This window comes from Prinia subflava, chromosome 1 (genome assembly GCF_021018805.1).
Source record: "Prinia subflava isolate CZ2003 ecotype Zambia chromosome 1, Cam_Psub_1.2, whole genome shotgun sequence".
Lineage (NCBI taxonomy): Eukaryota > Metazoa > Chordata > Aves > Passeriformes > Cisticolidae > Prinia > Prinia subflava.
Genome location: NC_086247.1, coordinates 94,857,415 through 94,874,269, shown reverse-complemented (window position 1 = coordinate 94,874,269; position 16,855 = coordinate 94,857,415). Strand labels below are relative to the sequence as shown.

At 43.5% G+C, this 16,855-nt stretch overlaps 1 protein-coding gene across 5 annotated transcripts in view; it reads right to left on the bottom strand.

Annotated features, from left to right (window-relative positions):
- The window catches only part of NFATC1 (nuclear factor of activated T cells 1), a 110,362-nt gene that overhangs the window by 66,044 nt on the left and 27,463 nt on the right, over positions 1–16,855 (bottom strand). For all 5 annotated transcript variants that reach the window (XM_063403817.1, XM_063403834.1, XM_063403851.1 and 2 more), the window contains exon 4: positions 676–878. In XM_063403817.1, the coding sequence (XP_063259887.1) occupies positions 676–878 (203 nt within the window). The remainder of the gene's footprint in view (positions 1–675; positions 879–16,855) is intronic.

Sequence of the window (16,855 nt, the reverse complement as noted above, 5' to 3'; positions counted from 1 at the left end):
ACTTAATTATCATTCAGATATCCTAAGATATCCACGTCTGCTTTCCTGCATGGCACCAAACTTAGCCAAGTTTAACAACTCAATCTGTAAACTGCATCACCTTTGAATAAAGGTTCTCAGAGGTAACTCTTCTTAGTTCTGGAAGATTTGCTTGTAAACAAGGGCCATGAAAAATGCTGAGTTTTATTATGTGAGAAGTGAGTGGTTTTATTTGTCTGAGAAAAACCATGAGGATACTTGGAAATGCTCTCTAAGAGTTTCCTTTGACATCCAAAGATAAATTTTAATCAGCTCTGTTCCTTGTGCTAGTGCGTATAGGAGCAACAGGTGTCATATTTAGAAACTAAATGCAGGAGCTGAGGTAGGAGATATTTACAGCTCAGTAACTGAGATACTTATTTTAAATGGCAAATAAGCACATTGGCTGAAACTCTAGAATGAAAGCAAATCAGTTGTCATAAATATTTGTGACGTTCATTTTGCTGTTAAGCTGCTTAGCGGCAATTTGTCTCAGCAAAGTTGTGAAAACCTACTTTTACAGAGAGAAATGTAGGGAAAGCAAAAATAATATAGGGAGAAGAAAATTGTGTACAAAAAGAAAGAAACAAACCCCAGAGAAATTAAGTGAGGTGACCAAGACAAAACTGCTAGTCAGATATAGTGCCTTGGTCTTACATTGCTCTCATGTTGTTCTCTGGAAGAAGTGGAATTTCCAGGACTTTGGTGTTGGAAAGTATTGTTTCGTGGCTGGTGGTGGAAACGGTCTTGCCGGTGATCCGGTGAACCTGGTAGAAGGCATGGGGTCGCAGCAGGCGGTCGTCTGCAGTCCCAATGAACAGCTGCAGCGTGAGCGGCTCGCTTTCTAAGTAACCATGGAGCTGGCAAGAGAACAGAAAACGCCCACTGAGCACCACGCACATAAACTGCTAGGAATCAATTAAAGTTTTATATGCAGGAGAGCCTAATTCAAGGAGAGAACTTGTGACAGGTGCTATGTGTTAAGTTCCCCCCTTTCCTTTTTCCTTTAATGTAATATTGGTACAATAAAAAGGTGCACTCACAAAATGTCTCATTATCCTAAAGGACCCGAGGCACTTTAGATGGGCTGAGCTTTTGAGCACTCCTGCTACATCTACAGACAACTTTGCATAAATTCTGCTGCAGTGTTCAGCAAAAAACCAAAATGAACTCTGTGTTCCCTCACAGTACTGAGGGATGCAAAACCAATAGAGTTTGCAAGTGGAAAGGACACAGCTCATCCATCCCCATGCTTCCTGTGACATCCCTCATGCAGCAGCAGTCTGCTGCTTGTGACCCATCCCCTCATTAGCTGATTTTTATGCTGGTAAATACCTCCTGGGACAGCATGGAGGCAGATCACATATACATGATTAGTAGCTCACTATGTGTGTCAAATTCTTGTTATAATCACACAAAAATCTCATTGAAGCTCTTGGGCCCGGCTTGAACCTCATCCACATTACAGTGACTGCTCTGATGACAACAAGAGTTATTTCTGCCACAAGATCCGGAGGAAGCAGAGCCTGACCTTATCCACACCATCTCCTGTAGAAGCTACTCAGGGTTCCCACTGCTTTGGAGTCCCCAGACAATGTTCCACTTGTGGCTGCCGCCTGACACCGGGAAATGAGTCTCACAAAAACTGTTATCCTGCAGGGGTAAGTGGTGAAGCCTTGTCCCAAGGGAAGGGAGGATGCAGCAACTACAGGAGAGAGGTAAGGTGCACTGTCCCAGAGCCTAGAGCAAACCTAATCACTTTGTTGTAGGTTTAGGTTCCTCTGTGGATGGTTCAGGTGGGTTTGGGCATGAGTTATTCACCATCATCAAATATGACAGATCAAAATTTATCATAATTTGGTGGGGGGTAACACTAGTTTAAAGATAGATGCAAGTTCAAAGCTAAATAAAGCTGAAAGGAAGTGGTAAAACCCATATATCAAATGCAGCTTATATTTGTATTTTGTCTTTTTTCACTCTCCTTAAATCTTACAAGGCAATTTCATGTTATCTCTCTGGGGTATTTTACCATCTGATGGCAGGAGTGCTATTAAAAACAAAGATCTAGACTCACTTTTACTCCTTGAGCCCTGCAAAATTCCGGTGGGTGCTAACAGGCCCAAAGCCCTCCCTCCACTATCAAACATGCTGAACAGCAACAGCAATTCATAGTGGCAAAGCCTCAGGTACCACAGTGACCAATGCACAAGGAAGGGAGAACAATGAGCCTAGACACATCTTCCTAACCAGGCACACTGTAAAGTTTTCACTGCATACTTTGGTCAGAAAAGCAAAGAGCAGAACAGAAGCATTTTCATTTGATTTGGTGCAGCGATTTTTATATCCTTACCTAAGGCACATGAATGCTGGAAGGATGCAGGGATAGGAGGAGGACAAGGCTTGTTTCTAGCACTACATTATTTTATCAGCTCTGCATTCCTGAGACACCATACAAAGGCAGCTCAGAGCCAGGGGGCATCTTATGATATGATATGAGGGTTCCATGCTGGCATTGTCAAATTGAAAATGCATTAGTGGCAGTTTGAAAATCTGTACTATCAGCAAAACAACAGAGAGAGAAAAGCAGAGCCATGCCTGTGCACTGCCTTCAGCAGCATGCCATGGGCTGTGAACCTCCGTCCAGCTCCACATGGAACACCCACTCCTATGGACCCTGACACACACATCAGCACTATGCTGCAAAAAGAGGGATTCCTGGCTCTCTCCCCCAGAGACAGACAGGCAGCTTAAGGTAGCCACAGGTGTGCTCCTGGCACAGTCAGTGGGCACAGGGAAGACACTGTCCTACCCATCACCACCCTGTTCCCCCCACATGACAGCCTGGCAGCTCATTAATTCCGACAGTGTGTGTGAGCAGGGCTGCTGGAGTGACCTGGATTTGTCCCAAGCTGATCTCTGCCTCATCACTTTCAGAGCCTCAGCTGGAAAGCTTAGGTAAGGGAGGAGACATAAGGTATCCCGGGGTATTTTTGGTCAAGACCAGCACGTGGGTTTGCAGAGGGAAAAGTAAGACAGCGTGACACGCCAGGCAAATAAATTTCTATGCATTGCCAGCAGTCACTTCTCCAAGTCGTCATGGAGGATGCTTTTTATGGAGAGTGTAAAATTAAAACAAACACATATTGAGTTACAAGGCTGCCTAAAATGTAAAAATAGACTAGCGAGTAACTCAAACCTCAATTCAGCAAAAGCAAAATTGCACACCAAACTACCCATATGTTTTACTGAATACGGGCAAGGAGGAGCAAAAATGTTGGTCTTGCATTGGGTTCTGCTATTTCAGGTTTTATTCTGAGATCTAAACTTGGCTGCTGCCATACCTTGTAACCTACTGCTGAGCCTCAGCTTGTGCTTTTCCCACAGGTTTCCTACAAGGAGGCAATCAAACACATATAGTCCTCAGCTTTGCACACCTGCCTTCCCCTGAAAAGTGTTCATATGTTGGAAAATAAGTAATACCATCAGATGCATGTTTTGCATTGTTTTTTAAGGTTTTTGATCTTCAAGCTAAATTTATGTTTGCTTTTTTTAAAGGCCCTGTCCTAGAGCAGAGCCACACTTTGCTTTGGATCCATTACCCAAAGTCCCTTACTCCCTGACTTAGAAAGTGCCAGAAACATCCAGGAAGACTCATGTAATTGCTATATGCTTGATTTTGCTGCCCTCAAAATAAGAAAAATTCACACTCACTGTAAGTTTTATGTTGTATTCTGTGTTAGGAAGTATCTGATCTCCAATTTGTATTTCCCTTTGAGCTTTACCCATTGTATCACATTATTTACTTTTATATTATGTCATGTAATTGTGTATGCCAACAGAAGCAATAAAAGAAAGTGATGCAAGGATTAACATTTAAAGGGGCACATATTGTGAATGACTTATTTTAGATTATGCATCCAGTGCATGATTTCCGTGACAGACAGTGTTGAGCCTTGGGAGTTTCCAGCACGCTGCAGACGTCTGGTGAATGGGCAAGATCCTGCTTACTGTCAGCTGGGTGCAATAAGAATATTCCACAGTTCCCTCAAAACATAGGAGACAGGTATCATTGTCACATGTTCAACAGTGAGGTGCAGTGGCAGTAAAAGCAGAGTTGTGGGACTTCAGGCTGTTAGGTTTGTAGCAGTCAAAAGGAATATCAAACAAGATCAAGGTAAAATGGGATGGGAAAAAAGGGTGACTGAGCATTTTTCTTGCTGAGGAAAGATCTCCATGTTCATATCCATGCATATTTTCCATGTATGCTCTGGAGTACTGTACTTGGTGGAAAAGTGATTCAGTTTCCTGGCATGCAACATGGGATGCATGCGTCAGACACCCTATTTTTATCTTTTTCTCTGTGTAACACAGTCCAAAGCTCTTAATAACTCAGTGGTTGAGTACAGGTGACAAAGGTGCTCTCAGCTACAGCATTCATAGTAAAGGATGTATTTTTCCTACCAAGCATGCTTTGCTTGGCAGTACACAGATCCAGTTTCCCCTGCTGTGAAACTGTTAAAGGAATTAGCTGCAAAAAAGGATCAGGAGCACAATGTTTCTGAATGAGTTTCCCTTCCCAAATAAAGGCAGTGATACAGCAGTCACCTGGTTCGGTAGAAAGGAAAGACACAGGAAAAACTTAAATATGCAGATAAAATTTGTATGGCCAAGTGTTTGGTTTTGAAATGAAAGTAGGTCATATTCTCTTGTTCTGACCAACCACTGACTACTCTGCTGTTTTCCTCTTTGAGCAACACTGTTAAAAATACTTGAACTCATCTCAAATTACATTTTCATTTTTACCGTCTGAAGCTGCTAAGATCAAAATCAGACTTAATTGCAGGCCTATTACACACTCCTCTAATTCTATCAAAAGCGATGCAGTCACTGGTAATTAACACCAGAACAGGACCGATCACAGCTAGCTCTTTGTCACCTCACATCGTCTTATGCAAGACTGAGGGAAAAGGCTGCACCGGCCGAGCCACCGCATCAAGCCATCCCTGGGATTCCTACACCTCTCTGTCATCGCTTTCCCAGCACTATCTCCCACCAACGTGTCTTGATTCTCACCAGTAGGTTGCTGCTCATCTCAGTGCAGGGTGCCAAAGCAAACCCCAGCCTTTTCCCAAGGAAAGGACTGTGTGATGTGGCTGGATGTTTTCATGTGTCCAGATGCCACGGCACCGAACACCAGGAATCCTCCTCCAGTGGCTAGTGAAATGTGAGAGGAACTGGGCTGTTGGCCCTCACAGCCATGAGTCGACTACAAGGTACTATCTGATTCAGTCCTGCTGCTACGATGACCTCCAGTTTTATCACAGATATGAGTATACTGAGGCTGCCTGGATTCCAATGTGTGCCTGGTATACATCTAATCAATCTGCCAATTGGAACTGAACAGACTTGGAAAATTATGAGGAGAAGGAGATGAAGTGCTTTGAACATGAGCACTAGAAAAAAAAAAAAAAGGCAAAACTTCCCCAAACCTTGCTACAGTTACTAAATTTTCAGGAAATTTTGCAAACATCACATCCAATAACTCAAATGCTACTTCAGCTTCAGTGGTTATTCTACAGTCTGTGAGGAAAACTTTATTATTTAAACCACAGCATTTATTTTAAGAAATTCAGTTGAAGTATTCTGCATGTTCCCTTTCCAAGTGCTTTATGCTTTTGGCATGCCTGACCATTTGTTGAAATGCTCAGAAAGCTACCTGTCATAACAAGGAGCCCTCTGTCTGGAGAGGCTCCTGGAGGCCACGGAAAGAATGGACTTGTTCTCACAGAACACACCAGCCAGATACATCCTCTGCACTACCCATGACATCAGTCAGGAAGAAAGGAAGTTACACTGCGTAATAGCTTTTACGTGTACTTACTGGGAGTTTGGGCAAAGGGCTGCAAAAACCCTACAGTGGTGCATTCCTCTAGGCCCAAACTCTTTTGCAAATATATTAAATTAACATTGGGATATAATTTAGGGCTTAGCCTGCCCCCAATGCATTAAAGGCTGAGCTCTAACTACTAACACAGCAGGGTATGACCAGGGACTTAGTATTCACTCCCCAAACCAGTCAGCAGTTTGTGCTTGAGACTCTTGAGACCCATAGGGGCTGCCTCCTTAATGATAATGATGTGCCAAAAAATACCACAGGAAACATCCATATCCAATACCTTTTGTGTGTGTGCCTGTTTTTTTTTATGTTTGGTATATAATAAAGACAAGTAAATACACCCATTTATGCCTCTAAACATATTAAGAACAATAATTACTTATGTGACCATGTAACTAATGGCCATACTGCTTGCAGCAGGTACCTGAAGCACTTATGCTCAGCAATGCCTTACACATACATCTGTCCCATTTGCATTCCCAGAACTGTTCAAGGAATACCCGAATCAGTCTGGTGAGAATCATCAGGGAGACTAACAACCCGGTCTGGTGTAAGGGGGCTTCTTTCCCTCTTATTTCCATCAATGTTTTGGAAAGCAATTGCAATGCTTTCAAAGAAGGTCAGACAGAATAAAATCTATAAAATAGGGACATTTTAAAGCCAAGACAAATGCTGCTTATCTCTTTAAGCTAGAGCTTTGGACCTACACAGTAAATAGCGTTATTGCTAACTTTTTCAAGCAGCAGGTTTGGTTTTTTGTCAGAAACTGCCCATGATGAATGATAAAATGAAACGAATTGTCATGTTTCAAAAATGTACCTAATATACAGCCTCAATAAAACACCATCAGTGAGTGTTCAGTGTCCTGGCTTTTTTAAACCAAATCAAAGATCAAGCTGTTTAAACTACAAAGAAAGTGCATGAACATTTTGGGTATTGGTTTCAGCAGTTAGCACCAAGCACGAGTAAAAATAATGTCATGAATCTGAATTTCAAGAAAAAGAATTTACTTTCGGCTCCCACACAGAAGCACTGGAAGACGTAAGTCACTGCATCATGGGTTTGAACAGCAGGAGGGAAAAGCTGATCATGCGGGCAGTGACTGTCATATGAAGTGCAGGGACAAGGGGGTGAGGTCAGCAGACCAGGGCATCTATTCTGGTGTGTGCTGCAGAGATCCTGCCCGACCTCCGCCTGGGCAGCCACCACGCTGTCCTGCCACCACGCCCCCAGCTGAAAATGCCCAGGAACCTGCTGCTGAAGGCTCAGGGAGCCAGCAACCTACACCTCTAGGAAAAAGAGTCAGGAAAAGACTGCCCTGTTCATCACTAAATTCCCTAGTACCTATTCTGACCTGGTTTGGCCCTTAACATTTTTGCTGGGGGAGGTCTGAGAAAAAAACACACCTCAGATGTCCTGAGGCAGGGGACTGTAGCAGCTCTCCTCTCAAGCTCCTCTCCCAAATGCCATAGGAACTGGTTTTTGGAACTCACCTCAATCCCTCTGCTCCAGAGGGAGGCTGGGGAGTTCTCCTGCAGATCAGGGGTGTATTGCATGCTGAAGGGCAGCAGCAGGGCACAAGCAGGCAGCTGTACCTTGAGCTACAAAGCACGAGCCAGGCAGGGGCTGGCAACCCAGCTCTGAGGATTCAGAGCCCCACAGGACAAGGAGCAAGCAGCTCTGGCAGTGCCAATGAAGCAGACAGGCAGCATCAACAGAGCACTGCAAACCAATGAAGCATGCATCTTGCTCCTGTCTTGCTCTGTGTGTTGCAGAATCCCTGTCTCTTTCCAGCTGTTTCTCTCCACCTTCAAGCTCACACTCTGCAGGTGTACACATTTCAGTCATTGCCATACCACCCGAGCGCCCCTTGCTCCTTTCAGATCTCTAGACGCAGGCTTCCATGTACCTAGGACTGAGTGAGGCACATCATCCTGACCAGGAAAATATTCCCTTTGCCAGCAACCAGGAAAGCAATAGGGGGTGCTGGTTTTTGGATGAGGTACACAGTTCAGCTCCAGACTCCTTGACAGTGACTATTCAGGTGCTAAACTTAGTCTGCTTGGACACTCCTGTGAGAGCACAAGCCAAAAAAGGGGAGCATTTTATTCAAAACAGCAGAGCAGACAGACTTCAGAACGAAAAAATGAAAAACAAAATGGAACCCCTCAAAAACCAACCAAATAGAAAATAAAACATTTCCTTAGGAGCTGAGATGACCCTTGGGCTGTGAAGGATTTTGCTGTACTTCACCTAATGCAGTTAAGCAAAAAAAGATAATAAATTATGCTCTGTGCAGTAAAACACATTACTGCCCCGTATTCCTTCACTTACTTAAAACAAAATTGCAACAGGGATTCCTACAGTCTTTTTGTGCTACTTTCAGGATTTACTTTTTCTTTCTGAAAGTGATTTTTCTTGGATTCACTTAAACTCTGTTCTAAGATCCAAATGTAGTCAGAGCTGGTCCACAAATAAAAACAAGATGGCTTGCTATTGCAAGGGGCCAACCCTAGGCCAAGGTCTAGAGCTGGATGGGAGAGCAGTGAATGGAAACAGCAGGAGTGTGTTTTATGTGGCACTTTCCAGTGCTGCCACTTGGACCTTAACAGAGCAGCAAAAGAGCAGCTGTTCACATCATGATGAATAAAGATCTATATAAAAATTCCAGCTGCAAATACGCTGAGGAGTTATTAATCTTAATGTAATAGAGATGCTATACACTCAGTCACTGGCTCACAAGTAATTTCAGTCTCTATACAGGGAAAAACAGCCTTTGTGGCTGTGCTAGCTCCCAGCACAGCCACAAAATCTCCTTGTCTAAACAGCCACAAGATGCTACTCCCTATTTCTAGGAAGGACTTTCCTCCTTAAAAATACACATAACTAAAAACCAGCTCGTGTCACACTCTCCCTAAAACTGTTAGACTAAGAGGAATGCCCATCAGAAAAGGAGTTACTAACAGAATAAACTCTTAAGTCCTCAGCACCCTCTTTACTGGGACACCGAGAAATCATTACTGCTCTCCTGACATCTTCTACCATAAGAACATAGAAATGTTCTTCCCCTAATCCTTGCTGCCTCATCATGCTCCAAGGATTGTAAATCCAGGTATGGGGGTAAATCCAACACAACAGCGCCCTCCCTGAAACTACCCAACCACTCACTCTAGAAACTCAGTAGAACAGAAACTCTATTGAGTTTCTACTCAAACATTTGCCTTCAGCATCCATCATGGCTTTCGGTTTGGACAGTCATATCCATGGCCATGCACGGGTTACGAAAAATAAATTATCACAAGAGCCCTGTAGCAGGAATTTATTACATGTTCTTAGGCAGGTACCCTGGACAAGCTCATACTTGTGCGCCTGCCTTTCGCCATGCTGCTGATGCACCGCTTGCACCCATTTGTGGTGAGCACAAGCTGGCCCAGGATCCTCGGGTGTGTGTCAGGTGCTGTCAGCACGATGCCCTCACCAGTGCCCATCCCAGCCATGCTACAGCACCACTGCCAGCATCCCTCGGTGACTCCTCCAACCTGAGACACACCCTCAATGCCACGTTTTAACTCGGAGGCTCCTGAGTGCTTCAGCAACTGCATGACTGAATTTGTGTGACAATGGGGCACCCATCAATCCACAGGAGCTATCTGATTAAGGGCCAATGCTTGTGAGGTACATGTCAAGATAAACACTGGCTCATATGGGACTGGACAACACAGTTTCAGGCATAAAACTTACGGAGTTCAGAGACACCAGTGAGACAATACTAATATTGTCTAACTAGAAATGGCTGCCTTTCTCCTCAATTTTAACTTCTTTCCAAATGACATTTATTTAAACTGCTACTGAAGACAGAAAGCTGGGGCTATGTTTAAAGGCTTTATCTCTGTAAATATTTGGAGAGCTATAAATACTGAGCCATATTCATAATATGAATATTGCACTTACTGTTCTGTTGCCATGAAAATTATTACAGATAGACTTCCACTTCTTAATTTCTCTATTTTGCCAAGTACTTGTTTAAAAAGACAAAAAAAATCTATGTGAGACATTTTGCTATTTGATTAGCCAGTGGAGTCAGAAGCCACAGCACAGAGCAGGAGCTAAACACCCAAGTGTTTAGCAGAGGCAGACAAAGCATGTAGTGCACTAGCATGGTATACAGCTGTACGCCCCAAGTGAGACTTATTATAATCAGACAGTCCATGAATCAAGCCCTGACTGCTTTCTGTGTTTGGAGAAAGGAGGGAGTGGGAAGGGAGGCTGGCTGAAGGTCTGAAATAAACCTCCTCCCTTCTTCTGAAAGTCACATGAATATTGATGGCTTCCAACTTTCACCGTATTGTCCATTTTTGGATTTTTTTTTAATATAGAAATGAATTAAAAGAAGGAAAATATTTCAAGGCATTTTATAAAAGCGCAGAGCAAGGATGTCTTAGATGAAGGTGCAGTGAGTTGGGCATGGAGCAATCAAGTTCCCATCTCCAGCACTGGCAGGGAGTTTTTGCTTTATCGGAGATTATGACTTGGCTAGAGCAGAAAAAAACCCAAAACATAACAACTTTTTCACATATTTCCAGATTTCTTTGTTTAATCGATCTGTGCTTCAGTCCTGTCACAAAACAAAGCCAGTAACCACAGTGTCAGGAGACCAGGTAACCCTTTCTTCACTATGAAAATGCAGCACGAACAGACCCCTGTTCCAATCCTTGCACAATTTACAGCCATTTCCCCAGTTCCTTGGGGAATAAAGCAGATTAATGCAATTAATCCCACTGCTCCTTGGAGTCAGAGAAGTGCCCTCTGCATGTGTATATTCCTTCAGACAGATTCTGCTTTTGTTGTTTCAGCCCTAAAGAAGTGTTGTTGTCACATACACAAGATACATAAAAATGCTCTTTGTGACTCCTGTCTCTGAGTAGAAAGGGGCAGTGGATCTGCATGGTCACTTTACACTTCTGGTCCTACTCTACTTCCTCAAACCACCTTTGATCCACCTGGTGCAATCCAGCTCTGATTATGCTGCAGTTTTATCTGAGAGCATGTCTTCTATGGAAAGCATCCAAATACAGCAATAAAAATAGGTCAGGTATATCTTATAGCTTGGATTCAAGGTTTTGACCTCTAGAACAGTCTGATTACACTATGAAAAATCTAGAGGATTGAGGGTGATGCCATTAGTTGATGTCACTTCTTTTTTCAATGAAAAAAATCCCCAAACCCAAATGGATGGAATAGATAAGACTGACCAATGAGCATACCATGAGGTGCTCTGCCACCAGTGCTAAAATGACCTGAAAGGCTTGAGATCTCCAACTGCAAGTAAATAAAAGAAGCATGAAAGACTTCTAAATAAACTTTCTCAACATACAGGGACTATTTTCAATCAATCATTCTAAATATTGTCAGTGAGTAATAATTAGCAACAGCTGTTGCACTAGAGTTTCTGAGTTGAATACTGACAAGCTAACACCACAACCTTGCTTAAAGCCAGTAAGAGGCCAAGTAAAATGTTGTGAATATTAATAGCGGAACTTGCCAACAAAAGCCTTACAGAGTAGCTTATCTGCTGCTCCAAATGGATGAGATGGATGAGACCCTGCTGCAGTCAGTGGAGCAGGATGTCAGTGCATGACTAGGAACTAGTGCATGAGGAGGATGGTGAGGGTAACAATTTGTCCTTTGGAGGGGGTTATGAACAGAAGGCGATGGCAACCAGAATCTGTGTTTTTACACCCAAACCAAGACTATCAACCTGCTGACTTCAACCATGAGGGTCTGGTATGGGCCAAGTTCCAAACAAGAGACAGAAATGCCAAGGTCTTGAAACTGCTCCTCCCAGCCATACTCCAGCCTTACCTGGGCATCCAACCTAAGAAGTGTATCTCAGTCTTGGCAAACTGGTAAGACCCTAAAGCCTGCTGAACACAGTTAGAAATAATTGTATACAACATACCCAGTCAAAAGAAAAAGGGAAAAACCAGATGATTCATGCCACCTAACTTTGCACACGTACAGGCTGGACAACAACAAGGTCTAGTCACCTCGGCCGTCGTCACATCCAGCTAAACTAGGCAGGCACTCTGAAGGTGTGATTTACCCAAGCAGCTTCAGATGTTCACATCAGAATAAAATTAATAGCTCACTAAACTCTATACTGATGAGCCTTCCCCTGATTACAGAGAGAAACCAAGGCAATTAGCTCAGTGGCAGACATGTAATGAACCCTGAAATGTAGACTTGCCTCTGTCACTTGCCCAGGCCACAGTTCAAAGCATGACTGTCCCACAAGCCTGGGGCAGTGCTGTGAGGCACACGCTGCACTTCATCCAAAGAGACACGGAGTAGAGCTCTGGGAAAAGGCCCCTGCAGAGGCAGAGCCCTCTACAGACGCAAGGCTTTGCACTTCCCCATCAGATGTTTCATTTTGGGCAGCCGTCCGCAGCTCTCCACGGCAGGGCTACGAGACCATCACCTCGGACAGTGGTACTTTGCAGCCTTTTCCCCTCCCAGAGGGAAGGATCAAACTCTGCTCCACCACAGCTTAAACTTAGTGCTTTGGCTTTTCTGCCCTGATTTTGGGGGCCTGCTTTAGCCTAGTCCTGGAGTCAGCCTCAGCACAGGTTGAGCACAAGGTGGTCATGGCCAGAAGACAGACACTTGACGAGATCTGTCTGCAGCCTCCCTCCCTGTGCCTGTGATGGGACTACTCACCCCTCCCTCCCTTCCTCAGAAGGGTGTCACAAAGCAGCAGCTTATTTCCCTGCAAAGACTGCAGCAATTCCCCTAGTCCCAGCAGTGCTCCCGACCTCTGCTCTGGAGCACACAGGAACTTCTGGAACATCATGTGCAGTTTCAGTGGCCTTGCTGTTGTCATTGTTTCAAAACTGGATGGCATGCTTAAATCATAGTAAAAATAAGATCCTGAGCCCTATTCCTACTAATGACCACTTTTTACATTCAATTCAAACATGTATTACACATCTTTTTCTACTACAAATAGGAAAAAGAGAATTTAATAATAATTGGAGAACTAAAGGGCTAAAGTTCATCACATTTTTCTTTATTTTTATTCAAACTGGAGGAAGAAGAATGCTTTTACTCACCAGACCATTTTCCTACAAATATCTACTATTACAGATAGGCTCCCAGGTTGACACTGCCCTGTGATTAGAGCAACTATGCCGTAAAACCTATATGAGCTATGAGTTTCAGGGATTTCATTTAGGACAGTAAAACTGCAGAGCCATAGCCCAGCTCCAGTATTTTCACTGCACTGCCTTGCTCTTTGCAAAGCCTCTCCAACCTGCTTCCATCTCAGCTGGGGCTCTTGCAGCCAGCAGTGGGGCTGTGCCAGTTCACATATTTTAAGGTTTTCCTCACAACCATGAGGGATTAGAAAATGAGGCTTTGATGTATTCAGGACATGTGCTTGAGATTACTTGTGTACCTAGATGCTAGCACATGTGCCTGCAAGTTATGGTCTAAATTTGTTTGTCCCTGGAAGCTCAGGTTTGCAGCTGTGGGTGGAGTTTGTGTCTACAAGTCTACAGCTGTAAGCCAGCTTGTGGTCAATAACACTCTATAACCCATATTCAGTAACAATGTTTGAGTCTATACTAAAGAATATTGTATTACTGCAGAGTAAGGGCTATGGCACATAATGAAAATGGTATCACTGCAAAAGAGATGGTTGGAAATTAATTTGTAGCCCATTTGGAAAATTATTTCAAAATTATTAAGGATTGATTAAAAAATGCCGCCTAGAATTCTTTCTTTTGACAACTGCATATTCAGAGCAATTTTATGAGTTCCTGCATCTGCAGGAGAGATTTGCATATTTTATGTAGCTTTTTTTTTATTCTGATATGACAGGTACTATCTAAATATTCTTGTACATATAAACAAGACTGACCCATACCGCATTGTGTTACAACCAGACTAAATACACTTCACAGAAAAGGAGGTGTTACAAGACCTTAATACAGAGTTCCTCAAGAGGAGGCAGGATTTTTTTGGGGTTTTGCGTTTTTTTTTTTTTTTCAACAAGCGATATCTTCTGTGGACTTCTCCAAGATGAAAAACCAAACTGACCCATACCAGTTATGTTTCTTCAGCACTTCACAACTTTTAGACATGCTATTCCTGTTAAAGTCAGAAAGAATTTTACAGCTAAATCTAACCCTGCATGCTTTGCCAATTTTCTCTGGTGATTTTGTCCCAGAAATGCGGACACTTGGTAGATATATACAAGTGAGACTGTATTAAAACCCACAGCAGGTAGAAAATAATATATTCCAGGGAAGTTTTGTTTTTAACTCTCCTCATAATCAAAGCTATGCACAAAGCACAATGAGGCACAGTAAATAAAGACATTTCACACAGACAAGCACAAAGATCTTCCAAAACAAAGAAAATTAAATTATCTTTCAACTAAAGAACACACTGCAATGAAAGACTAAATGAGCAGTTCTAATTAAAACCATGCTGTGAATCTCCTACTTTCCACCACCACAAAAAAAAAAAAAAATCAGCTAGTATTTGTGCATGTACAGCCAGCCTCCAAAACCAGTCAAGCAGCTTTCCATCCAAACAATGCAAGACACAGCATCTCAGAGCTGTGAAACATATTGAAATTGTTTCCATAGCAATCATAACAACAACACATAAGGCCAGGATATGCAGGGAGGGGGGTGGCAGCAGGAGCTCAGCCCCTCACCGGCCCCGGTGCTGCCTGCTGCCCGCGGCACGCTGCTGGGAGCACCCGCGCAGCATCCATCCCCTTGCCCCACATCCATCCCCTTGCCCCACAGCTGCATCCGGTTCCCTGATGCCCTGTGCATCGGTGCTCGCCTTGGTGATGGCCGGTCTCATCCAAAACAGGCACTCGCATCCCTTCCCTGCCATGCCCAGGAGCAGAGCATTACATCCTGGCGTGCGCATGCAGGGGAGCCGAGGCGCTGCTGGTCCTGGCCGCCGGCGAGCACAAGCAGCACCGTGCAAGCCCTGCTCAAGCTTCTTAATCCTGACATGTCGCAGCCATCTGAGGCTCAGGTGTCTCTGCTCGCAGTGCTAAACCAAGCAGCTGCCTCAGGTGAAAACGCTAAGAGGAGAATGAAAACTCGGGACTATCCCTCTATGCCTGAGCTTCATGCACAGCTCATCTCTGAACAGCTCTCCAGAGACGAAACATGATCTCTCTGCCACCCCGCTCCCTTCTAGCTATTTATCTGTCTGTGCAGTCCGAAGGCGAGCCGCTGTCCTTCCACGGGTGGAGAGCCGAGGGGACAGGAATGTGCAGCTTATTAAGCACAGCAAGTATGGGCACCCATGTCCTATATGGAACATGCACGCTGATACTGCTGTTTTCATGCCACCACAGGGAAAGCAAGCAGCTAAATGTGGTAGACTTCACTGAACAGTCTAAATTGCAGACTTAGATGGCATGGAAGAAGGGTGCAGTTTGCCCGAAGACAGAAGAAAATAATGGGAAGATTTTGCACTGTGATGGGAAACTTGGCTCCAGTATCATCACGCCTGAGTTGCAATCAAGACATCCAGTAAAAGCTTCAGAGACTTCATGGCCATTAGATGTGGAGAGGCACAACGGTGGCAGAACAGAAACAAGAGGCAGTCATTCTGAGGGATCCCAAAATCAAAGGGATTGAAAACAGAGGGAAAGGAGGATCCAGTTAGTGGCATTCACTTGAAAAGAAAGTAGCAATATACAGGGAATCTGCAACTGATTCCCAAAAAGCATTTTATGAGGGAAAACCTAGTAGGTCTCCTGAAAAGCAGCAAAGAGGCTTGCAAGAACAGAATGCAGCTACTGCAATTTGCTCCTCTTTATCATGCTATTTTTGGGCAGTTCTCAGCCCCACACACTCACACCTGACACCCAATCTCTTTTAACACCCGTGGCAAGACAGCAAAAATGTCTTAGCCAGATTTTGCAGCTGAATAACCTGCGTGACAATACATTGCACAACTAATTGCCAGTTAATCAATGTATTCCTGCTTAGTAGAAAACTTAAGCACATATTCAACATCTAATCCTATTTTATGAAAGTTTAACGATGTATTTAAGTTCTTGATTTCACTGTAACAGATCACTTTGGTCCACCTCTCATGCTCTTCTTCCCCCTCTCATTACACAGAACTGGACTAGCAGTATTTCTACACGAGTAAGATTGCAAGTGGCAAGGGAGCAGTTCTTCTCGTGAGGACTGTGGGTTTTCACCAGGATTCACACTTGGCTGTAACACCACGTTATCAGTGCCCCAAAGAGCAAAACTCGTTGAGGAAGACTCCAGTCTGTAATGCCCCCAAAATGTACCCACACTGTGCCTGCAAGTGCTGTTTACTGCATTTGAAACCTAGGCAGCAGACTTTTAAATCCCAGTGTGCACGTCTGCATGCAAACCAAAAGCAGGAGTTCCTCTGCTTTATTGGGTATTGAAACATTAAAAACAGGTGTTTAAAAACTGCATTACAAATCTGTCTGCAACCTGTATTATTTTTACCATGTGTAAGTAAACTGATCACTAGCATGATTCAACTGTTTCAGTGAAAATATGCACCTCCTGCTAAATTATTTCTTAAACATGTGGACAGAGGAGAAAGTTTATTTGATTTCCCTGCAGTGAGAGCATGCAACAAATTTTATTTCTGTGTATGTATATAGCAGATGCTGTAATGGATCATCTCCCTTTCATGGCATGTATCAAAGAAGATCTCAAGCTAGTCTTCACAAGGTAAGAAATTATATGATTATTATGAAAGATGCAATGTACTTTGAGAGAGCAACTGAGTAATTTGACACCATATTTTCCACCGATTCAGCCTGTCAGTGAAATAATGACTAATTAAAATGGAAAATCTTTATTATAACCATATATACTGATATTCCAGATCACAAGGTGTGTTACAGATGTAATT